At 36.9% G+C, this 24,770-nt stretch overlaps 3 protein-coding genes across 10 annotated transcripts in view; 1 reads left to right on the top strand and 2 right to left on the bottom strand.

Moving 5' to 3' along the window:
• Positions 1-7,351, bottom strand: part of antxr1a (ANTXR cell adhesion molecule 1a) — a 15,205-nt gene extending 7,854 nt beyond the window's left edge. The window contains exons 1-10 of the mRNA XM_024275530.2: positions 5,296-7,351; positions 3,826-3,897; positions 3,670-3,741; positions 3,259-3,340; positions 3,088-3,121; positions 2,659-2,738; positions 2,182-2,250; positions 1,861-1,941; positions 1,561-1,621; positions 1,179-1,277 (exon numbers count right to left, since the gene is read on the bottom strand). Of these exons, the coding sequence (XP_024131298.1) occupies positions 1,179-1,277; positions 1,561-1,621; positions 1,861-1,941; positions 2,182-2,250; positions 2,659-2,738; positions 3,088-3,121; positions 3,259-3,340; positions 3,670-3,741; positions 3,826-3,897; positions 5,296-5,465 (820 nt within the window). The 5' untranslated portion in view covers positions 5,466-7,351. The remainder of the gene's footprint in view (positions 1-1,178; positions 1,278-1,560; positions 1,622-1,860; positions 1,942-2,181; positions 2,251-2,658; positions 2,739-3,087; positions 3,122-3,258; positions 3,341-3,669; positions 3,742-3,825; positions 3,898-5,295) is intronic.
• A 163-nt stretch (positions 7,352-7,514) lies between these two features.
• LOC112148427 (beta-microseminoprotein) lies at positions 7,515-8,481 on the bottom strand. Its single transcript, XM_024275544.2, has 4 exons — positions 8,384-8,481; positions 8,106-8,187; positions 7,913-8,015; positions 7,515-7,833 (listed from the first exon to the last, which is right to left on the bottom strand). Exons 1-4 carry the CDS (start codon positions 8,432-8,434, stop codon positions 7,701-7,703), a joined length of 369 nt encoding a protein of 122 aa, XP_024131312.1. The 5' UTR covers positions 8,435-8,481; the 3' UTR covers positions 7,515-7,700.
• Positions 8,482-11,047: 2,566 nt separating this feature from the next.
• kansl3 (KAT8 regulatory NSL complex subunit 3) lies at positions 11,048-23,402 on the top strand. 8 transcript variants are annotated; one of them, XM_024275539.2, is made up of 22 exons: positions 11,048-11,159; positions 11,971-12,193; positions 12,266-12,436; positions 12,524-12,614; positions 12,865-13,050; positions 13,135-13,263; positions 13,381-13,497; positions 13,581-13,679; positions 13,921-13,992; positions 14,070-14,144; positions 14,329-14,486; positions 14,582-14,645; positions 14,747-14,935; positions 16,096-16,252; positions 16,588-16,665; positions 16,922-17,095; positions 19,164-19,251; positions 19,464-19,591; positions 19,921-20,027; positions 20,415-20,613; positions 21,388-21,506; positions 22,801-23,402. In XM_024275539.2, exons 2-22 carry the CDS (start codon positions 11,985-11,987, stop codon positions 22,804-22,806), a joined length of 2,616 nt encoding a protein of 871 aa, XP_024131307.1. In that variant the 5' UTR covers positions 11,048-11,159; positions 11,971-11,984; the 3' UTR covers positions 22,807-23,402. The 8 variants fall into 8 exon arrangements, with proteins under 8 accessions (XP_024131307.1, XP_024131305.1, XP_024131306.1 ...); XM_024275537.2 differs by having other exon boundaries at positions 11,938-12,193; XM_024275538.2 differs by lacking the exon at positions 11,048-11,159 and adding an exon at positions 11,166-11,307.
• Positions 23,403-24,770: the final 1,368 nt, after the last annotated feature.

The following is a 24,770-nucleotide window of genomic DNA, read 5'->3' as shown; positions in this document are numbered from 1 at the left end:
ATGTTCACACTACCAAGCGCTGTCTATCATTGGTGCACAAGACAACAGCAGCCCATTATCTGTGCGCCTGACTGAATTTGTAGCGACTTTTTTCCTGGCAACACAAAGTCAAACATTGACTCATCTGCTCAACACATGTAATTGCAGAGTCCTACTTTCCTTTTTCAGTGTTTGACCTTTAATGTGTTCACACCACTGTGCAAAAAAAAAACGATTTTGAGATGAATAGCTTGTTCAATAGCTTGAAGATTTGCTCAACATGTGATTACTAGAAAGTTTGCTTCCTTTTAGTAAAGATAAGAAATGAAACTCTTGCAGAGTTCAGTTGAAGATTAAAAAAAATGTCTATCAAAATAAAAAGTTCCACAAAGAAGAGCATTCATTTATTTCAAGATGACCTGACCCAAAAATAATAATAATCCCTAAAAGTTTATCTGTGCAAAAACTGAAAAAGTTGCAGATTATTTGAGTAGAAGTAGCCTGCTCTTGAGTAAACCAAAGATTTTAGGACCAACCTCTGATAATAAACTGACCAAAATGTCCAAATGTTTTGAAAGTTGTAGTGTAGATGCACAATTCTGCAAAATAAAGCAATTAAAAAACAATTGGTTTCCAAGAATTAATAGAACTTTACAGAAGTTTCAGTAAACTAAAGAGCTTAGAATTTAACTATTTTAGACAATTGTCTTTGTGCAAAAACAAAAAAATTAAGATGTTTCAATGACAAAAAAAACAATCTGATATTAATAGTGTTATTTTAAGACTCTTGTGATAGAAAACAAGTCATAAAATACTCAAATTCTCACTCTGATTTTATGTTGACATCCGTCTTAAAAAGGAGCATGTCTAGTTGCAAAACTTCAGAAAGAAGACATTTCACTTTGTCTATCTGTGCATGCTTGACCTCCCAGAGCTTCTAAGGCAGTAATTAAAGGAAATCTTTTACTGCTCTTACTGTAATCTGCTTGTAAAGACCAGGGGGCGTCTGCTGTTGTCCTTAAAGTGTGGGTTTCCTGCTCTCTATCTAGTAATTCCAGCCTTTTATCCCTTCTGTTTACCTTTTTTCCAGGTTATTAACCATACAATGTGTCCTTTAAAAAACTAAAAAGCAGTGATGGTAATAGCATCCAAGTGGCCCCGTGTTTAGAAAACCTACATAGCAACAGTGCTTCACTTACTCTTCGTCGAGGTGTCATTGATTCGGAAGCTGCACAGGACTTTGTCGACATTTCTGGTGTGCAGGAACCCATTTCCTCTCACAACCACCTGAAAGGATTCTGAAAGAAAAGAGTCTCTTTTAAGTCTCAAAGTGTTACCAAATTAGCCAAATTTATATCATTGTTTCCTGTTTTATAACTCTTTATCTAAGCTTCTGTTTTTTTTTTAAATGTTAAAGCTTATTAGTACTGGAAACCTTCTGGCAAAACCCCTAAAAAGATCAAAGGTTTTAATTAAGATACGATTAACACAGAGGAAATGGCGTTTAAGGTGCAATTCCAGCTGTGACAGATGTTCTTCATTTGAAAGGCTTGAGCTAGTTCAGCTGGGTGAAAATGTTACCTCCTGCACAGATACTGGAGGGCTCTGCTGCCAGGATCTCGATGCAGGACTTTTTAAGGATCTGAGGAGAAAAACATTGAAGGTAACTGACCAGTGATGACTACATACTCTGTCCATCGTATTTATATGACCATTCTGGTAAGAAAATACAGTATAACCCCTGAAAATGTCTTTCTTTTTCCAAAAATTCTCAAGTTTAACTTAAATCTGACAGAACAATAGTATAAGGTATGTGTTATTTCCCCTTTTTGACCTTATTTTTTAAATGTGTATGTGTGTGGGCGCAGATGAACGCCTTACTGAGTCAATTACTCCCTGCAAAGCGTTGAAGCCATCATTTACAGGGAAGACATGGTCTTTGCTGTCTGCAATCTTTGCCAGCTGGAAAAGAAACAATTATAAGGATCAAAAGGGAAATTACTCACATAAGTCATCTGGAAGTGCCTGATGAACACAGCTTCACAGAAAGTGAAGCAGCTTATGTAGCAAACAAAAACAAGAGACGAGCTCCCCGACTTTAACTCACTATTAAATAGTAACTCCTGCTGGTTAAAAACAGAGCTAACTCATACAGTTTCATTCATTAACAGAGTCGTGGAGGTCATGGGACTCAACAGTCACCTGCGTTTCATTGAAGTCCTTCACTCCCACGCAGTAAACGGAGGCACCCAGACTTCTGGAGCGGTTGGCCTGTCGGATACGTAAACAGACTCAGAGCAGAAACAGGAAGATGCTGAACATCTGGATTCAATTGCCTTTCACAGCATCATTCAAAACAAGGGATACAGAGGAGCTTGTTCATTACTGACAACATTGTTGTAGAAAAGATGGTCTTTAGGATCATATATAACATGTCATTGGTGCACAAATATTTGACAAAAAACAGAATACACAGATTTAATAAATTCTGTGTTGTAATGAAGATGCTGTTTGGTGTTGAAACTATATTGGACCTGAATGGTTGTAGGAAGAGATAAATCAGCATATCCTAGTGACTGAAGCTCTTCCATTTGAGGAAGATGAACGTGGTGTTTAATCTGGTCCATCAGGTGTTGGGTCGTGTGTTTCACCTAGTTGAATCATTCTCTTTTGTCTCACCTCCCTCTCAGCATAGAAGAAAAGATCTTCATGCAGCTCTCCATCTGTCAGAGCTATGATGACACTGGCTGTGCGATAACCTGCACATCAAAAACAGAAAATTTACACAATTTGTCTTTTCATCTACATCATGAACATACTTTTGTTGTCAAAAAGTCTATTGGAATTCTTTAAAATAAAATAAAATGAGAAAAGGTATTTTACTGAAGATTGAATTTCGTTGACATGAAAATACCAAAACATAGAAGTTTTGCAGTATAAATATAACTGGAAGTTGCTTAGATAAACCTTGAATCCACATTCCTCTGTTAATACTTCAAAAAACATGAACATTGTGTCCTTTATAATGAAAAAAAAATCCTGTTTTTCTTTTTAAATAGGTTGCAAGAAAGTCGTAGAGGAAAGTTTATCAGGGTTGATGATACCTACCCTCTGTATTTCCATAGTAAATCTGCTCACTAGCCTGTAAATGTTAGAAAGAATTGTGTAAAAAAAAACACTGTAATAGAAGCACTTTAGCATGATATGAGCAAAGGGACTCCTCTGCTTAAAGCAGCCTGAGAGCAGGTACAAACTTGGAGCTGGATGCAGACTGCTCACCCTCTGGATCCCGTCGTGCATGAACGTGTCTCCACCTGGACGGACTGCGTACAGCTCCTCCAGACCTTTACGAATTCGTTCTCTATGCAACAAAGCAGAAGAAATTATCATCAGCGTCATAAGTTAATATCTTATTGGTGAGGTGAACTAGATGTTTCTAATGCTGCAACTGTGAAAAGATGGTTTTAAAGTGCAGACACATCAGTTCGGATAAAATTAAGTAGCTGACCAGATGAATGGCAACACTCCGTGAGAAGCATGGGAAAAGATTTGTTTTGATTCTTCCTTAGTCATAAAAGTCATGTTTCATAACTGTCGATGTGTGACCTTTGTCCTGATCTGCTGCTACACTCATTTATTTCAGTTGAACAGTAAAAAGGTTCAAATCTGTTTCAAAGAAGCTGCTCCCACCTGTCTTCTGTCAAGCCCATCAGGATCCGTCCCTCTGTGGAGAACACAATGAAGGACATTCGCAACTGTGGACTGCCGGGAAGGGAGAGAGACAATGCAGGCTGTTACGTGACCAATCATTTCTTCTGAAATGAGATTCTGCTGATTCTTGCTTACCTCGTGAATTTATGCGCTAGATGCTCAACAAAGTAGTAAATCTCTGTCCAGTGATTCTGCACACTTCCAGATCTAAGAAGATAAGGAATAAATATATGCATTGCAATGTCTATTCTAAATGCAGGTTTCATATTGTTGTACTTTTTGTGGTCTCCATCCCGATCAGACCGAGAGAGCAGCTGAGTTGAAAAGGTTCCAGAAAAGTGAAGCGTTGGTAACTGCTTCAAGCTGTACAGATGGTTTTCTCTGGGAAGCTGCAATGATGTAACACTCCTCGTATTACAGTTAAGCACTTCTTAATGTTTGAAATACTTTATAGGTGTTGTAATCAGAACATGCCCTCATTAAACTCTGCTCCATTGGGAAATGCGATCCTTCAGAGCAGATCTGAACTCAACTTTCTTCTCTTTATTTTTCCCCCTATGAATTCACATCTGGATTGTTTCTTTTAACTTCAAATTGTTAACTATTGTAAATGCACATCATTGCTGATTCAGAAAAATGCTTTTGATTTAAAGTGTGTTCATAACCTTTAAGCAGATCTTTCCATTGTTACCAAAACAGAAAAAGCCCGGCCAAATAAGCCCTGAAACATCTGGACCAAATGGAGAAATACAATGCAGACGTGACGACTGGATGAAAGAGGAAAGATTAGAGTGATGCTGTGAAACCAGAGTGAGGTGAGATAAAGAATGGGATCACTGAAAAGTGTGTCAAAGTCTGACCTGGATGACAATCAAGAAAAGAAAAAATAAACCAACAGCTTTTACACTGAATTAGCAATAAACACTGTCAGCAAACACATAAATCTAGTAAAGAACTAAAACAAACACTTTGATTACTTTATGATTGCTATTTTTTTTTCTTTCACAGTAAACGTTATGTTTGGCCTGGATATATTTCTAGTCTGTAATGTACTTTTGCAGCCAATATCCGTAAAACCTTTCAATCAGATTCCCATGCAGCACTGCGTTTAAACTGAACCTTTATTTGCACAAAAATAGACTTTAATGGGGCTATTTATGTTGCTATCATTTGATCATTTCAATGGTTTTCAATTTAACAAGCAATTTTCTTTGCTCTCTTTAAAATGCAATAGCTATTAAGACATCAAAAGCTTTAAAATGATTACATCAAGCAAAAAAGAAAATAATGACTGTTTGTTCAGAAGTAACAGATTGGGGTGCTCAAAAAATGTTGGTCTCTGTGCACATATCTGCAAAAAGTTCACCACTAAAATGATGCATTTTTATCATTTAGGTATAACTTAATATCAGTTCATCACACAGTAAATAATTTTAGTTTTTCTGTAAAAATAAACGTGCTGTATGCATAGTAAACTACAAAAGAAGACTAATAATTTACTGCAAGGCAAATATTATGATAAATGTTAACTGGTTGCAGATTGTTGGCATATTTTTGCTACAATTTCCTGCAAGACTTTCTGTTTATGAATGTTTGAGAACTTACTTGTCCAAAACAAAGTAGAGATCAAAGCCTCCAAAGCACGAGGACGTCTTATCTTGCCTGGTGTCACTGCCTGGTCCAGCATTTTCAGCAGTGAGAATATACAGCATGGGACCAAACATCAGCACAAACAGAAAACTTCTCCTCCAGCATGGAGACATTATTCCAGCCATGCACACACACAAAAGTGAGAACACAACAAAAATGACCGCTCTGAAACAATCCTCCTTGCAGCTCTCAGTGCTCCACAGATGCTGGCAGAAGACAAAAGCAGTAATCCATGCAGGAGCTGAGTTTGAGGAGGAGAGCACAGACAAAGCAGGAGGGTTGATGACACTGTCCCATCTCTGAGTCCAGCACAGCACCGACTAGGATAAGATGAGCTTTACCGCCTCCATCCACTTATGCTTTTTTTCATTTCAGAAGCATACCGCAGAAAAATCCTCAAACCCTGGATGTCTTTGTAAAACTTTCTTCTCCAATTCTCTCTGTGTTTCTCAGCTGCAAACGTGTATTGAGGGCAGTGCAGTAAAAACATCAGAAAGTTTGGAGTCTGACTACCATCTAGTGGTAGGAAATGTTTTATCCAAGTTGATCCAATATTTCTCAGCTAATCTTGCTCTGTTTATGCTCTGTTAACTGTATAAATAACACTTGGTCATTGAAGTTATTAAAAACATTTTTCTCTTTATCCTTTTTTTTCATCACAATTGTCCCCCAGTCTAATGTTGTTTTCTTAATTTGGCCCTCCGCTATAAAAACAATGAGAAGCTCTGATGTAAGACATAACTCATTTTGTTACATAAACCATAAACTACACTTACAATGTTGGTTCGTTCAAATAATCAATTTTTTAACAAATGTTTTTGTCAGTATAGCTTTTGTTGGATTTCACTTTCTAGTTTAAGTTTTCTAATAATTTTTTGCTGTCTACCCAATCTACAACTTAAAACTTTCTTTTAACTATATCTGGTTAGTTTGTCTCATTAATTTGAACAAAACAAAGTATCTTAGTTTCTAATATTAGCAGGATAAATTAGATAAAATGTTTTTTCTAATGTGCAACAAACATAATTTGCTTAAAAGATACTTGAAAAGCAAGCAATTAACTATTGTACTTGTTTGCCAGAATTCTCAATCTGACCTTTAGATTCACAATATTATTTTCTAAGGAAAGTTGCATTTAAAAATAACTGTAGTGGACATAATTTTGTTTTATTTTATTTTAGATTAAAATTATGTTTTGACATTTCATTGGTAATTGAGGGTCTAAGTCTCCTCGTGTTTGACAGATTGACTTTCATTTTTCTTCTAAAAAACTCAGACGTTTATCAGGTCAAACGTGAATAAATTAAAACAATTATCTGTAAATAAAGAATGGTATCTACAGTCATTGCTGTCAAAGTTCTAAAGTTACACAGGATTTGTAAATATTGCAAATGTTTTTGGGAAATTACAATTCTGTTTTGTTTTTTTAAAACGCTGTGTGTCCTTTGGCCTTCTGAGTCAAACATGAGGAGAGATAAGAAGGCTGCACGTCAAAGTCAAACAAAAATATCAATATCCAATAAAAAAAAGGAAGATGAAAGTGCAATGTGCAAATCAGTGTTTGCTTAGTTTAGAAAATGTAATAATAGAGCCAAAAAAAAAACTCAGACAGCTTATATTAAACAATCAGTTTTCCTTGAAAATCTGCTAAATGTTCTTGTCGGCAGTAGACAGCCATGGTCTGAAATTCTTAGAAAAATACTTTGTCAGTCATTATGTTGTAGTTTAGATCTCAACATAATTTATTTCTGAAATGTCAAAGTGACATTTTTGTTGTTTAATATGAGCTCACTATTTGGCTTGCAAATCATTAAAGTTGACATAATGTTGAGGAGTTTGACCTTTAAATGATTAGTCAATTAGCATGCTCTCGGAGCCAATAGCTGAAGTACTCACTTTCTTCACAATAAAACTTCTACTTCTAAATTCATTAAAGTTTGTTTTTTCCACATTCCAGACATTGCACCGGTCCTGCCTAACTACCATCAGCGTCTGGGCTCTGGTGGTCCAAGTGTTCCTCCGCCTCCTCTTCTCCAACTCATGCGGTTGACTATTATTTTCAGGCTATATGTTTCATAAATATATCTTCACAATTAAATCTTTCAGTTCTACTTTTTAGTTCTCTCCTTACTGAAATGTCATGGTACCTTACACTACTAAACAGTTAAAATAGATACAATAACCAGCAGTCTTTATTTGTGTTTATAATTCATTCATGTTAAAGTGAGTAAGTGAAGACATCATTTAAACTATCCAAATGTATAAATGTGACTCAATTTAGGGGTTCTATCTTGCTTAGAGCACATTTTATAAAATGTATTTATCTGACATCATGGTAAAACAACATGTCAACGATGGCTTCATTTCCCTACTGCAGCCGTGATTGGACACAGTACAGATGGATTGTCTTTTCTTCGCACAATGTATTCACACGTTGAATTGTCAAAGACAGATTCACAGTCATCTTCGGGGAAAATCCATGGAATGGCGTACCTGCAACCAACAGTTAATGCTGTTACCCAAGCAAAAGGTCAAATAAAAAGGTCAAGTTTGCAGCTCCGTGTGTACATACGTAGAGCAACAGGAGAAGCAGGTGCAGTTCATGCAGTTACTTATCCATGAGGACCCGACTGCATGCCAACTCCCATCCAATTCGTCCTGACAATGAGTAGCGTCTGCAGGAGCAACAAGAATAGATGGTTTACCCCCCAAAAAAATAAAATAAATCAATGTTTTTGCTCATTTCCCTGTTCATTTTCTTTTACCGGGATCGATTTGCCTAAAGAAGCAGTGAGCATTAGCCAGTGATATCACCACACACACAACCAGAGCCAGAGTCAAAGTTTTCTGCAGAAAAAAAAATATATGTTTTAGAAATTCAACAACTGATTACAGAGTAAAACATCCCACTGAAAATTTCAAAAAGTTTTAAAACATCACTATCATAAAATGTTAGAACATGGTTTCTGTTATGTGGTCAGTACAATAAAGAAGCAACTAAAAATTAATAATTTAAAAGCAATTCATGACATTATCTACTCACCATGATGGGGAGAAAGTGTGATAGCCTTTGAGTGTAATGCTTCATGTCCATATGAACAGTGTCTTTTAAATGTTACGGGTTCAGGGAACTTTGGAACAAAACATTTGGAAAGATAGTAAATGTCCACATCCCACTTTTCAAACTCACACAGAAAGGTCACAAGATGGATCACACAACACAAACCAGCACAGCAGATATTTAACTAGTTAAACGTGCACACAAAATCTAGGTTAGAAAAACATCTTGGAGAATTTTCTTGAAGCAGTCACTAATTTATTGGGATACAAAATCTGAGCCTCCTTTACAAATATATCAGCTATTTCTCTTGGAAGGGGATCCAGATAAGAGTGACAAGTCTTGTAGAAAATGTCAGAGTTACCTGTACCATCGTGTGCTGGATGGAGGTTGCACTTGTATCCATTGTAGCAGTACACATCTCCTGGCCAGGTGTAAAGGTTTGTGGAGCAACATCATCTGTCAAGGTAACTAAGGCAACCTATCAAACTGACCTAAAAGAAACAAAACAGGGTCCAGGGAAAAATATCTATGAAAAATCTAGATGAGCTCTAAAGCAACATTTTGCCAAGACCTAGAGATCACTTGATACTGCCAAACACAATGATAATAAGTTACTATGGTTTTATTTACACTTTATACTAGGGCTGGAGATTACTGGGTACCTCACAATATGATGTGATATGTGATACAAGGTTCACGATATCGCGATACTGCGATAACTGGTGAAAAATCATCTCTAATAACTCACATTACTCAGAAGAACACAAATTTTGGGGGGAAAGAAAAAAATATATATTACCTTGAACACAATCATAATAGACAACTTGTGTCTTATTTTGTGCAACAAATAGACTCTTTTGTCCAAATCAGTAATACTATGTCTTTGACAATCCTTGACACCAATTAAATTTGAATTGTTTGTAAAAATTCTGTGCTCACAATAGTAACCATGAACACCAGTGCCACTACTTAGTGCAAAATTGTTGCAAACAACAGAACAAAAATTATATAATTCAAGTAGCTGCCAGACACACATTGGTGCACAAAACAGCTAGTCTAGCAACGCACAACCCCTGTCTACCTCCAAAGGACGTCTCACCAAAGGATGGCGAGTATAATGTTTTACAGCCTCTTCAAACGAGTATAAAATATCGATACTTGGCAAGAACCCATTGAGAATCAATTGCAGGACCAAATATTGCGATATATCGCAGTATTGATATTTTGGCACTCTCCTACTTTATAAAGAGAGGTGAAGGTTGTGGTTGAATCCTATGCAAAACCTGTGGAGTACATTGAATCCTGTGTAAAGATTGGATGTTTGTTTTCCCTGAGTTTGTTACATGTACTTTTAATGTTTAATTTCAGACACATAAGCATTTGACCAAGTTTTGACATCAAGTTCAATCCCTAGTTTGCCTCCCAATGATACCAAGATTTCTCACTCGTCAGAGGGTTCGATACCATTAGTTGTGCATAACAGAGAGAATGGAATTTCTTCTTGGGGGCGGCGTTTTCATTAAATTTGAGAATTTCCACTGGGTTTAGGATTGGTGGGTCACCTGGGAAAGAGAGGGAGATCTGAACAAAATCACCTTTTTCAAATAAGTTGCAGACAAATTTCGAACCCTTACCATGCATTTTGTTGAATATCCTTAAATCTAATACATGCTACATACTTAAGATAAAAAAGTATTGAAGAAACACTATCATGAAATGTAAGAACATGGTTTCTGTTATGTGGTCAGTACAATAAAGAAGCAGTGACATAAAAGGTCAATTAAAGGTCACCACTTTGCAAATTATTAACTGGTTAAGAGTTTATTTTGCACAACTCAACATCTGGTTTTTGAAAAACTGAGGGTAATAAAACGTGTTATCCTTCACTTTCATTCTGAAAAGACTTGTGTTGATGTCATTAACCTTTTGAACTAACAGAGCTAATATTTGACTTCAGTAGACTTAGCCCCCTAAAATGACAGGAGTATCTTTGAAATGTTTGTCTATGGAAATCAAACGTAAACTGACGTTTCCTTGCCTGGACAGGTGTTATCCTGCTCTGATAAGCAGGATGACCCTGGATATCACTTGTTAGTGTTATGATTCTGAAAGAAAACTTTGTAATAACCAGATTGGTACTTTACAGTTGCACCTGTGCTTCATTTAGGACATTAAAAGCGGTTGATATACATGGTTTTAATACAAGAAGACCTAACATAAAAAAGTACCATATATATAGCCATTTCTTAATGGAATGTCCTGACCCTAGAAATAATGTTAATAATGATTCATAATAATTAAAATCGAATTTTAAGAAGTTTAATTCTGAGTCAATAATTTGTGATTAAGTCATATGACACAACGGACTTATATATTTTAGTTCAAAACGTTTCTAATAATCTATGTATTTTTAGCGGTGACCTTGTATTATTATCATTATCATTATTATTATTATTATTATTATTATTATCATATGTAGATACTTAAACAATCTAAAGTGGGCTATAACGTGGTGTACTGCATGATGTATCCAAACAAAACTGCAGAAATAATTTAAATTGTTCATATTGGTATTAGTTATGAACCCAATCCATCATTTGAAAATCCAGTTCGTATTTTGCGAGGCTCACATTGAGGCGCCACATTTGCTGGGTTGCCAGTTTCGGTGAAATAGAGCCATGCCACGACGTTTCTTTCACGCTTTCCAAAAAGAAGGATAAGGAGGCGAACTTGGCAACAAACCACACAACAGGAGGAAGTGAGGGCTTTACTTACTCACGCCTATAATATTTTGTTGACAACCTACGCTCTCGTTTGCTAACCAATATCAGCTTATTTTATTATTTTGATTCTATTATAAATAAATTCAGACTCAATTGGGCAACATGGAATAGTCGAAGGAACAGGTAATGTGAAAAAAAGCGATAACGCCATTGTCTATCTGTCAGCTAGCTAGCTGTGCTAATCAATGTTAGCATGCTAGCTAAGTCTGCTGCGACGAATACTTCTTTACACTTTAGGTAAATTTGGGAAGTTCGTAAGTTCAACGTTTTAGTCGATATGTTTGTGCTTATTATATAAGTTTGAAGTATTTTAAATTTAAGTGCACATGGGACAGATGTTTGCTATGAACAAATCTCTATGCATAAACTAATTTCTGGCTACCCACAGCTTGAGCTTGTTTGTAAGTCAGACAGTATTTAGTTTATGAGCTCAGACCACAGATACTTAAGTTAAACATTCATTATTTAAATATAAATCCTGGCGATTTAGCCTGATGGCGCAAGCTCGGAATCTTGTACAACAATGTATTTACTTTAGTTTTGAACACTACCAGGATCAAAGAATATAAATCTCCAAAGCAAAAAATATAAACAAGTTTCATGCATCTAATGTGGGTGATCAAAACTAGTAAAACCTCAATTTGCAACCACTTTGTTAAGTACAAGTTTTCTGTAGAAGGGAAATAAGAACATGTCTCTGTGCTGAGGGTAAAACAAAATTGTCTTTCTTCTGTCCATTTTCTCTGACTCCAGATAAGTTGCAGATTTATTCTTTGGGCCCTTCAGGGCCCGGGAAGAGGATGCATCGAGTGGACAAGGAGTTGCAGACGTCAGCGCGCAAGATGAGCACATCCTTGCTTTTTCAGCTCTCTGCTCATGAAAGAGAGCTGGATTTGGTGTTTCTGGACCACAGCTATGCCAAACCGTGGAATGCTCACCCAGATGCCAGCAGCGCACGCCCCACGAGAACGCTTTTTGTTGCCCCTCGTCGCCAGCCGGAGCCAGCACCGTGAGTTTGAATGTTCTCTTTGCAACATCAGGCAACTATTTTTATGTTTTACTATTTTTTCTGTTTTTGCAGAGACTCTGATTCCCTGATAGACGTGGAGACAGTTACACCCACCCCTGTTCCTCTGTATGATAACCATAAAGCTCTTAGTGTGATGAAGGAGTGTGAGCGACATGTTCTGTTTGCTCGAACCGTTGCTGAGAGCCCCCCGCCCCCGGATGACTGGGAGGAGCACATAAACAAGTAAAAAAATAATTAAAATCTCATAAAACCTTTGTGAACATCAGTTGCAGTGACTTCAATTTGAGGTTATGTTTTGTGGTATTTCAGGACAGGATGGTCGGTGGCACAAAACAAATTGTTCAACAAAGTCCTGAAAGCTCTACAAGCTGAAAGATTAGCACGTCTCGCCAATGAAGATGTAATGTATTTGATGAAGCTTCCTCTCCTTGTTTCGTTCTTTCCTAATTAATTTTTTGTTTGCCTATTTAAAGTTGCAAATCCAAAAGCTGGTGTAGTGTTTGTTTATTATAGACTTGGCAATTATTAATACATGCTTATTTCAGTTGTAGATGAGAGTAGGACCTAAATTAAAGGACAGAATTTCTGCTAATATATATATTTTTTAAAGAAATCAAATGCATATTATTAATGTTACCCTTGTCTCTTAGGCTTCTAATGAACCAATTTTAAGAAGGATCGCTGTGGACAAGTGTGCCAGGAAGGTTCGACATGCACTCGCCACTATGAACTGGGACACCAAATTGACGCAGTGGCTACACACCACTTTGATTGAATCTTTGAGCTTGCCGATGCTCTCTGCCTACCTAGATGTGCTGCAGACTCTCAAAAGCAAGGTATGATCTCAATGACTGAACCAAAAAAACAAGAGTTTTGATGGAATTACATCCTAACATTACATTCTTTCTACACATGTGAAGCTGCCGTCGTTAATAGACAGAATGTTACTTCCGACTGCGAAGACTGGAGCTCCGAGTGCAGAGGCTCTGTCTCTGCTACTGAAACGTCCTTGGGATCCGGCTGTTGGGGTTCTCTCTCAAAACAAGCCGGTAAAAGCCTCCCTCTTCCGTTCCTGACGGGACATTAGCATTACACAGCTTTTGTGTTTGCCTCAGCAAATTCTGATTGCACAATCTGTATCCCTGTCTGTTTTTGATTGTTTTCAGAGTAAGCTTCCAGGATCTCCTCTCATCCTTATTGCACCATCAAGCCCGTCTAATCCGGCTCTCGCCACAACGCGGCGGATGAGGTTCTGGCAGTCACAGCTCTCCTGCTTGGGAAAGGTCTAATAATCATTGAAGTATTTGTGATATTATGATTATTAGTTCCATTTGCTGGGTCAACAACGTATGTTTCTGTTCTCTAGGTGATCCCAGTGCACACTCACGTGAACAGTGGAGCCAGTATTAGCATCACTCAGTGTTTGGAGCACATGCTAGGGACTGTAAGGGCCAAGGTCATGGAGGTAGGGCATTCTATGATGTATTTGCTGCTCAGCTGTTTGTTTTTAATAAGCAGAATGAAAAAACCTTGGTGTATTATTATTTTTTTAATGTTGTGTTACTTTCTCAGATTTACCTTAAAGGCTTTAAGATTATTCAATAACAAACATTCAAGTTTTTCCAACCCCAAATATCAGTGAAGTCAAAGTAAAAGTGACATCTGGAATGATTTTTGTTCCATTTTGCTGCAACTTTTTCCAACAGGTTCACAGTCACTTCCCTCACAAGCCCATCGTCTTGGTTGGCTGGAACGCCGGCGCTCTCATTGCTTGTCATGTAAGACTTGCTGTAATTCAATATAAGAATTCATTAAATCTTTGAATGACTTTTAATTTGTTGCTGTTACATTTCAGGTTTCTCTGATGGAATACCTGACTGCTGTGGTTTGTCTGGGATTTCCTCTGATGACAGTCAATGGAGTTAGAGGGGTAAAGCTTAAATGACTTATCTCATTTGGTTTATGGTTTTTGTTGCTTTGTTTCCTCTTCTGCTGTTTTTTCTTCTATCCTGATAGCTGATCTTTATGTCAACAGTACGAGAAGCTTTTGCTATTATAATATGATTCTGTAAAATGTTTGGTTTCTTGTTTGATGTGCTGTCTCTGAATCACAGGATGTGGACGACCCACTGCTGGACATGAAGACTCCTGTGTTGTTTGTGATTGGACAGCATGCTCTGCAGTGCAACGCAGAAAGCATGGAGGAGTTTAGAGAGAAGCTGAGGGCAGACAACAGCATGGTGGTGGTGGGAGGAGCAGATGACAACCTCAGGTTGGTAAACTTCTTGCATGATAATGTGAAGTATGGCATCGTATTAGATGTTTTGGGCCAGTCTTTTTTATTCATATTTATGAAAATCTTCACAGAATCAACTCAGCAAAGATGAAGTCTGAAGGTCTTACACAAACCATGGTGGACCGCTGCATTCAGGTTATTATAGCTGAAAGCACTCTGGTGTTTTTCTGAACTCTTTTTATCTTCTGTTGTAAGTTTTGAAAAAGGTAATGTAAACTTTTCTCCTGTGTTTTCAGGATGAGATAGCCGACTTCCTCTCCGGTGTTTTAACCCGGTCAGAAGGTCATGGGCATGGAACGGGAGAGATGAGGGACTTGGACACAGAGAAGAAGAAGCGGCCCAGGCGGGAGCTGCCTTTTGACATGGAGAGAGGACGGCCTTCCTCCCCGGCTCTTAGAGTTCCCATTTCCCCGTCGGGTTCTGAGGTTAGAAAATCTTAATTTCTGTCCCACTGAATAAATCTCAGCAATTTAATGGTCAATTTATGCAACAATTAAAAGAATATTCGTGATTTTTTTTAAATTAAAATATGCTAATGTGATTTCACTTTATAACCTTCAAACGTAATGCATTAAAAGCTCCTGATTGGTAATGAAATAGTAGACATATTTTTCTACAACTCAGTGTTTTTAGTTGGTATTGACATTCATAATTAAGTTAAGCGAGTTAACTTTCCTGATCGTAAGTTTATACATCTTTAAAGTTGTGACATTTTCAATAATTTAAGTTTCCAAAAACAGGATCCACCCTTAATTGTTAAGATTTTATTAAGTAATTCCATTATGAATCCAAATATTTTTTGTTTTGTTTTTCTTTTTAAATAGGGAACTACATAAAGTCCACATTCCAACAAGTTTGTGTCAAGATTATAATAGAAAAATTAACAACTTTAAACCTAGTTTACCAAATAGGGAAAGGCTTGGGTTCTTAAATTGGTCCCCCTCAGTAACCCTCTCTAAAAGAAGAGTTATGCGTTCTGACAAATCACAAGACTCTTTGTTCAGGATCTTACAAATTCTAATTTAGTTTAGCTGAAAATTGCTAATATTCTTGTTTTTTCACGTAAGCAAATCCAGTTCATGACCAAGTTAAAATCCATAAGTATTGACAGACACTTAAAAAAATGCTCCAATCCATCAAGTAAAAAACTGTCACTCGCTGATTCTTCAAGTCTCTCTGCCTAAAAAGAGGAGAGGTGTGTAATGTTTAACTGTGAGAGGTAGAAAGCAAAAAATGATCAAGGAAATCTCTTTTTTTATGATTTTTAAAAATAATTTATTTAAATAAATTTAGGAAAAAATTGTATTCTGACAAACAAGGAAGAAATCTATTCCTCACAGACCTGTTACTCCTTTTTTTAAGAAGCTCTTCTTGCTGAAAATATATACTATTATAATCGTAGACCCTCCCATTTCTTGCTTGAGAATAAAGAGGGATTCTTTGAATTATCTTTTTGCCTCTTTTTTTGATCATTTTTCTAATTATTAACACATGTTTATTATTTCAATTAACCAGCAGATTCTGTGGCAGCAGTAAAGAGTCGATTGGCAGTAAATGTAAACTCATCAGATGTATTTGTTTTCAGGATCTGTCTAGTGTCTGCAGCAGTCCCACATCAAGTCCCAAACCCAAGAGTTCTGGACTGTCTCCAGCACAGAAGTCCAGTCTGATCACAGCCACACAGCTCCTCAAGACTCACATGCAGCGCTCGGGCACAGTGCTGTCTCACAAGCAGGCTCAAGGTGAGTCTGCACCTGCGTCCGCATTCTCATTCAGCTCCACCTGTGCAGTGACTCCTCCTACCTGTGTGTCAACAGCCGACATTTACCTCATTTCTCTGTGTAACCGTGTTAGACTCATTTGCTTCGACATCAACTCTATGTTGCCCAAATGCTGCAAGCTGAGCATACGGGGTGGTGTGTGGAAATGCTCAAATGATTGTTCCTTTTGAGTTTTACGAATCGCGTCTCGACATATGATAGGGTGAGATGGAGGGTGACTGAAATACTTTCCTTTCATCCTCTTGTCTCCTCTTCTACAACTTTCCTTTCTGGCTTTTTGTTACGATTCATTCCAGCTCAGTTTGCTGCTTTTATGAAACAAAACATGCTTGTGAGGAAAAATCTTCCTCCGGGCACCCCTCCTTGTATTTTTGGTAAGTATCTATCCCTCTTCCTTCCTTCTATATGACTTTGTCCCTTTTTTTCTCTCATTTCTGTTTCCATCCATTTAGTTCAACGTGAAATCTTAATGTGAAAGGATTTATCTCAACAGTACCTTTTGTTACATGTTTAGATTAATGGATCACATTTAAAGAGCGTGCTAGGATATTACTAGGACCAGAAAATTTTAGCCTCCCATGACTTTAGGGCTTCTTTCCTTGCCTTTATATGTTGTTTCTTGTGGTGCAGTGCCTGTAACCAGCGATCAGATGGAGAGCTTGGACAGAGATGAACTGCGGACACATGGAAAGAGGAGACAGACACCCAGTCCCACACTGAGCAAAGCGTCCAAGAGAGCAAAGATTAAGGTCACCATTGTTTCCCAAAGTGACTCTGCAGGAGGTAGCATCAACCCTGCTGAAGGTAGTCATCCCTAGTATATCCAATAATATGGACTGTAAGCTAATCTGCTAAAGCTGATACCAAACATGTTTCTTTTTGTAACTAGGATTCCTCTTTACAAAATTCAAAAAAACGTGTGCATTGTGGGATCATTAAAGTTTTATTATATTCTATTTAATATTGTTTTGGCCCAGACATTATTTTAGGTGTCATGGTAGCTAAACGCAGACTGTGAGTTTGAACAGAATTTATAAATGGGTGGAATAGCTAAATAGCTTTGATCACTACACAGTAATATAAATAATAAAGTAGTTAAATTATAGTTTTAAATAGGCCTCCACAATAAATTGCAATTTTATTGTTATTGCGATATTAGCCTGTGAAAAATCTAATTATTTACTTTGAAATATTGATTGTAAAAAAAGAGAAAATTCAATTATGTGGAATATTATGAACAAATATATGAAAGTAGATGCAGAGATAGGCTTAAATAAACATTCCCTATCTCCTTTTCAAACATGTATTTTTTTATTTCACTCTAATAGAGCCTTTTTTTTTATTTTGTGTTTTTTTATTCCATTATTATTATTTTTTATTTTATTTCTCATTGGTTTGTGTTGTTCTGGATGTTTTTACATTTTTACATTTTTAACTAAATACCCAGAATAAAAAATACACATTGCAAAACAACATACATTTGGATAAATGGTTAACTTGAATATTTAAACGTGCTCAAACAATCTTATGGCAGCTTGAAATATTTAACAATTTAAATAGAACTCTTTATAAATGTAACCAAATGAATGAAGACTTTTTATCAGAGGCCCTCCTCCAATGTAATTGAATAAAAATGTTGCCGTGAAAAGGAAATTATGTGTTGGTTGTCTTTTTTGTTTTGCTATTTGTGCATGTATAGCAAGTTGTCACAATATTTATCACTAATATCACACGTCTTCAGTTTTGCTCATATTGTGCAGCCCTGGTTTTAAAATAATTCATAAAAAAATCAACAAGTTTTGTGGAACTCTCCTGCACAGTCTCTTTGGATTCAGAAGAGCTTTTTTTTTAGTTAGTTAGTTATTTGCAGTGTTGGTTACAATTATTTTTACCTTTTTTACTCTGACATGTTGAGCTAAGTTCTTTGTTTTTGCAGCAAATAAAAGGAAATTCCAGTCACATATTGGCTCTGTGGAGGTTAAAAAAGCCAAATTATAATGCAGTTATGTGCACATTTGCACCATGAAGTAAAACTGTTTTGTTTTTGTTATTCTGTTGTTAGCCTCTATCAGGTATCTTTGAAAATATGTGCGTTTATTACCAGCAGTAATTCATTAATACACATCTTTATTAACATTTTAACACTATAATCAGCCTTTAATTCTCTGTCAAATAGCTGCACAAAATTAATTTATCATTGCATTTTTGTGATTATTTATGTATCTGTAAAAAAATAAAAAAAAATCTGTCATGTATTTGATTCATATGTTATTGCTGCAGTGCAATGAGTAATAGCACAGCACTAACAACCCCGCTGCTGTGAGAACATGCTCATTTTTCTTAAAGTCGTTGGTTTCGGCTTTATTTCTTAAAAACTATTAACGCCTAAACAAAATCAGTTTATTTGTGAGTAAGAATTAACACTGACATGGCCTATTAGCCAAAAAGTTTCCTGAAAATCAATGAGATAAGATGAAAAGATTGTTGGTTCTCAAACTGTTGTGCCTTGTTTGCATTCTGGGCTTTGATTGTTTACTTTTTTCCCCTCACTAACTGTATTTAACTAAAGCTAAACACTCATCCCAGAATATCGCTTTCTAAAATCTCCATCAAGAACAGAGACAGATTTAGTTTTTTGTTATGGGCGATGTCTCTAGTTTAAAACATACTTAAATTGTTTGTTTTGACCGAATCAAAATGTGTCTGTTTTTGTTAGAACGACCAGAGTAACTGCTAAACTTTATGCCTTTTTCTGTAGATGGATTGATTGACTCAACGGTTGGTAGGGTTTGGATAGTGTCGTGGTTTCTGATTTGTAGCAATTCTGTTAAAAAAATAACACATTTTCTTGTTTTTTTCTTATCTTTTCCAGTTGGTGTCTCTGGGAAGCCTTTAACGGTGGCAGTGGGACAGACCGTTGCTGGTGCCAAGGAGCTGTCTGGACTTCTGACCGGCCAGCGGTATGTTTCCCGGCACAGGCGATCACTGGCACCTTTAGTGTAGAACACTCCAAACATACACCCACCTTCACTCCCACTCGATTGATGAGAAAGGTGTGCGGTGCAGAGGGATTGATGATAGTGGTACTTCAGAGTTTGGGAGCTGAGTGGTGTCTAAACAGCACTTGCTGGGGGTGGCTCCTCTATAGACTGGTGGTTGTGTGTCACTGCAGGTCTGGTAGCCTCTCAGAGGTGTCTGGTGCCCTGTCCCCAGGCTCCAGTTCATTCAACAGTGTGCAGCCTTGCATGATGTCGGGGTCCTCCACACCCGTCCAGGTGCAAGCTCCAACTGCTGCCCAAGGTACCTCTGTTTTGTCCTGCTTTGCACGCTCATTTGTGCTCTGCTGTGCAAGTAATCTGAGCAGCTTCAACAAATAAAACTGCTCTTCCTGTCTGACTGAGTGACATTTAGGAGTATTGGATGAGAACAGCATTTCTCATTCAATAAACAAATCATTGATCACCTCTTGCACCATCGCTTCCCATGATTGATTCAAACATTATCCGTTTAACTCGGCTGTCCTATTGTGCGTTTGTGTTGTGCGTGCCAACATTTCTGGGTGTTGATTTATCCAAATATAAGCTCTATTGAGTTGTTGTTTGACTTTTGTTTTATATGTTTTTCTCTAGCAACTTCCGCCAGCAGTCTTCTACAAGGTCTAAGTTTCAATCTTCAGGAGATAGTCACCAAAAGTTCTAGCCTGCCCTCCATAGCACCAGACTCAAGCAGCACTCAGGTACACGGGGGCGATCTTTTCACAATGTTTACAAGTTTAAAAGGTCTGAATACCACATTTTTGCAACATTTAAATCAATTTCTCCTACTTTTAAATCAAATTTTATTTCAGACTCGTTCTCTGCAAAAAGCAGAATTTGTTTTTTCCCTTTAAGACCCTATAAGAGAGTGACCTTCAACCGTGGAGAATCAAAGAACAATTTTCTTCTGGGCTTTTTAAGTCTATTTAACATTTTGTTTGTTTGTTCATTTTGGGTAGCAGCAGTTCAAAAGAAAATTGACCAAATTTGACCCTGTGGGTTCACCAAGGTTAAGATAACTGCAACATTTGCTGCATTGATTCGATGCAAGTTCTTTAACTTTTTTTCTTCTTCTTCTTTGATTCTAGGCAGTTTGTAGTAAGAGTCAGGGTCCGGTCCTGAGCTCCGTCAGCGCCAGCGGCAGCACTCTGCTGCGGGCTGTACCCGTGACCACCGCAGGAGGAGTGGCTAAAACTACTGCCATCCATCAGCTGCTCACCAACGGCGGCCTGGCCAAACTGGCAAGCAGCTTGCCTGGCTTGGCGCACATCACCAATCAGACCAGCGGTATGTGTCGAACTGCCAAAACACGACGACCTCGTTGAAAGCTCAGGGTTCATTATCCTTAATTTTGGAAACAGTTCAGGACATCTTTAGACCAGGAAAAAGAGTTCTGCCCAAACAGAAGGTAGAGGACGGCCTTGTGGACGTGAAGAGAGTTTGCCTGAACGATGTGAGCGGAAAGTCAGGTGTGCAGCTGGAGATCTGCAGCAAAGACGTTTGCTTCTCATTCCGGCTTGTTAATGAGGTTCTTGTAAAAGTTCAAAGTTGAAGTTTAAATGTAAAAAAAAATGTTTCATAATGAAAAGTCGTTTTTAAGTGTAATAATTGAAAGATTTGCCAAAAATCTGCAAGATTTCCTCTAATCTGCTTTAAACGTCACACTCATTCGTTGTAGTGTCATCATGTTTGTTTTATTTGCCTCTTCATCAAGTAACATGCAGTTCATGTGCTATTAATACCCATGGAGACGAATCCTGGCTTCCTGGAGGGTCATGTTGGAAATCCGATAACACTGACACAAGGGCATTATCCAAGTTCTCTTTCTGTTCTTACAATAAAGACTGAAATCAAACTCATGCTTTCATTCTTCCTTTGGTTTGTTTTGTGTGTTTTGTCATTTTTAGCCTCCAATTTATCATACATGCTGTCCAACACCCTAACTTGATCTGCCAAATATTCCATGAATACTTCAGAAGACTTTGTGGCATGACCAAATGCTATTGAGAGCCAGGATGGAAGGCTTGTTCTTGTTGAGCCTCTTTGTTTGTGTGTTGTTAGGAGGGCAAAAAGTGCCGACCTCTATAACCGTGACCCTTCGAGGAGCACAGCCAAGTAGGGCAGGATCTCTCAGCCAAGCTGGGGAAACGGTGACTGCAGCTCAAGCAGCTGACCCCAAGGTGTGTCATGCAGGACACCGGTACACTTAAGCCTTTTTTATTCCTACATTCTTATCTGCAGCAGGTTGGCAACACTACAGTTTGTCCTGACTTTTATTTTTAAACCGGTCTAAATGCAGCTGCAATCCAAAAGATTCAATCCAGATTGTCAATGTGTATTTTTGTTGCCACATCATTAGGAATAAACAAATTTTAAATATAATATTTATTAATTTTACAGTTTTCAAATGCAATTGCATCAAGTGCATCAACTTTTGATTCAACTCATCTACTTTAGTGTTGGTTTAGAATTTCAACATTTTCCATTCGGCTATAAGGGGGTATTTAAAATAAAAAAATGCGAACATTTATTGCAGTTATGCAAACATTTATTGCAGTTATCAGCATGGTTTATAGGTTTAAAGTTAAAGGAACAGTGAACAAATCAGAAATGCTACTTCCTGAGGAGGTGGGTCATCAAAAATAAAGTGAAATACTTGACAGTTGTGACAAAATTTGAGCTCCACACTGGAAAGCAACACAATCTACTGACTAGGTTTACTTTGGGCATAAAAAAGGAAGGATTCAAGAAGAATTCACACAGCTAATAAGATAAATTCCAAGAGAAAATGTTATTCACTCTATGTAGATCTGAAACTTGGGCATCACACCTTCCAACAGGACAATGATGCCAAGTTTGACCCATAACCTAACAAGGTTCCAAAAGAAGTATTTATCTGTGGCCATCAGAAGTTCCCAAACTTCAACTTAAAAAAATATATTTTTTCCTGTTGCAACACAAGTTCAATGGTATAAATTAAAAAAAGTGAAATTATGCAGAATATATTTTTCAGTAAAATTGAAGCTTTAGTTGCTTCATTTCAACTGCAGCTCCAACTCATATTAGAAAGATTTTTAAGGATCTCAGGGTTGTTGTTACTGGCAACCCAGTGACAACGTCTTGAAATGTTATGTTATAGTTGTTTAATTAATTGTGCAGACAGTGTAGTCCAAAGCTAGTTACAAGACAGAGAGCATAATTTTAATTAATGTTTATTATATCTTTAGACTACCATGCATTTTAGAGCTACAATGCTAAACAACAGGTGCAACAGTAGCGAAACTTTTTTTTTTTGGGAGATAAAATATGATTCATTTTTAATTTGAAGCTATAATAGTAAAATGTGTCCTTGATAAGTTCCCTCTTAGTCTATTTCTGTTTACGTTTTACTGCTTCCAATAATATGTCTGCCTGCTGTTAAAGATTAAATACACAAGGCTTTGTTTCTTAACATGTTGTTATGCTTTTGTGCAGCAGTGAAATTCTTGGCCTCACTGTTTCCATGTGAGAGGTACAACTGACATCCGATGCTGCTGGGACTTCCTGAAAGATGGAAAAAACATGAGGAAGAGTCAATCCGTGGTGCCCTTGAGGTCTATCCAGTGACTCTGTTGAACTTTTGGACTAACAAACCACTGTTAACCTGTTTTAGGACTGATAAACCTTCATAAATCTTGAGCACTGGTGTACCACAGGGTTGTGTACCCAGCCAGCCCAGTTGTTTCCTTTACAATATTGTTTTCTCGTCCACTAATCCAGTGCTAATGTGAAGTTTCCTGTGAATGGGTGTCTTTTTTTTTTTTTTTTTTTGTTAGTTAGTTAGTTTGCTACACTTTTGCAAACTAACTGCAGGTCTGGTAGCCTCTCTAGAGCAGATTTGGAGCACGACATTGCATTTCTAGACTGTATGTGTATGCCAGTTGCAAAAGAAAGATATAACTTGAAGAAATTTCTTTCTTGCTGAGCTTCACTGCTGTCTGAACATCACTGACAAGAAAAAAATTAAACTATATTGGAAATCCATCATGAAGTGCCATTGGTTTTTGCGTCAAAATAAATATATCCCAAATAAAATACACTGCTGTGGATTAGTTTTTTCTTTGTTTGAGCTAGTGTTTGCACAGTTGAAATGTTCTCCGTGTTTTTAGAAAACTCCAAGTCAACAGTTTTCCTTTTCACAATAAAGTGATTGGCCTGCAGATGCTTGCTTTGCTTAACACTGATGCAAACTCTTGTTCCCGTGTGTCCAATCCTTGCAGCAGACTGAGAGGCTCCTTCCAGGTTTTACAAAGTAGCTTACTCATGCACAACTGTTACATGGCCATGTTTACAGTGGCAGCATAAACACAGCCCACAGAGTCCGGCATATTTCCTGTCTTAAATTCTTCAGCGGGACCAGATAAGATAAGGAATGTGTATCTTCCTTTTTATACAAGAATTTGTATGTAAAAGATGGAAGCATTTTTGCTGATGCCAACCAGATACGAGTGGATGAGATGTTGGTATTTCCTCTCATGGGTCTCTTAAAACCAAATTTTTTGAGTCCTCAAAAATCTATTTGGTTTGCATGAATTTCAGCGAAAAATAAACTTTATCTGATACAAATCAGTCCTAATCAAGTCCTAATTATTGGTTCTATTTTAATTTCTAATAAGCGAAGTCTAGCCAAAATAAGGCTGATTATAACTTTTTGACGTAACTTTTTGGTTTTTATATTGTGGTATATTGTTTTCAATATCTCTGTTACACGTCATGAAAGGATATCTTATTTTTACCACTCAAAGAATTATTGACATTGTTAAAATAACGAGGGAAAAATTTGATAACTACAAACTACTTTTAAGTATTTTATAATTTAAATGTGTGCATTTTTACAAAACTTTTAAAACAAAAAATAGTTATTTCATTTTAAAAAGTTTCTTATAGCTCTTTGTATGGGGAATTTCTAAACTAGAAACATTGTTTTTCAGATTATATGATTCTAGAAAATTAGATTTTCTACAAAAATGTACACATTAGTGCTGAGAACGTAAGATGCTGAAGTTTGTTCAAGCATTAAAGAAGCTATGTCAAGTAATTGCTAAAACATTTGAAGTACTTGAAGAATATTGATTCAGCTGAAGAATTTGAATGCACCCCCCAAAAAAGTAAGTTAGTGTATGCACAATTAACTATGATTTTCGAAACTTCACAAATTGTTCAGGAGCTGCTTAATTAGCTAAATAAATAGGACAATTACAGTAAAATAACAAAATTATGGCAATGCCAACAAATGCCATAGAAAAGTGTATTTTTCTTTAAAAAAATAATTATGACTTAAAATGAACTCTTTACGGTCAAAAAGAGCATTTCGTGGCAAAAGAAAATGTTACTTTTTGTTTGCATTTTAAATGGCGTCAAACTTGTAAGAAACATACATTTGTAGAATGACGCATAGAGCTGTG

This window comes from Oryzias melastigma, linkage group LG9, assembly GCF_002922805.2.
Source record: "Oryzias melastigma strain HK-1 linkage group LG9, ASM292280v2, whole genome shotgun sequence".
NCBI classification, from domain to species: domain Eukaryota; kingdom Metazoa; phylum Chordata; class Actinopteri; order Beloniformes; family Adrianichthyidae; genus Oryzias; species Oryzias melastigma.
This window is presented reverse-complemented; position numbering and strand designations above follow the sequence as displayed.

Bases quoted from the DNA above. Each gene is read 5' to 3' on its own strand.
- kansl3 (XM_024275539.2), top strand. From the start codon at position 11,985: ATGCATCGAGTGGACAAGGAGTTGCAGACGTCAGCGCGCAAGATGAGC. The intron at 12,194-12,265 runs GTGAGTTTGAAT...CTGTTTTTGCAG, and splicing joins CGCCAGCCGGAGCCAGCACC to AGACTCTGATTCCCTGATAG. The intron at 16,253-16,587 runs GTGAGTCTGCAC...GATTCATTCCAG, and splicing joins GTCTCACAAGCAGGCTCAAG to CTCAGTTTGCTGCTTTTATG.
- LOC112148427 (XM_024275544.2), bottom strand. From the start codon at position 8,434: ATGGACATGAAGCATTACACTCAAAGGCTATCACACTTTCTCCCCATC. The intron at 8,016-8,105 runs GTAAAAGAAAAT...TTGCTCCTGCAG, and splicing joins CTTTAGGCAAATCGATCCCG to ACGCTACTCATTGTCAGGAC. The intron at 7,834-7,912 runs GTATGTACACAC...TGTTGGTTGCAG, and splicing joins TGCTTCTCCTGTTGCTCTAC to GTACGCCATTCCATGGATTT.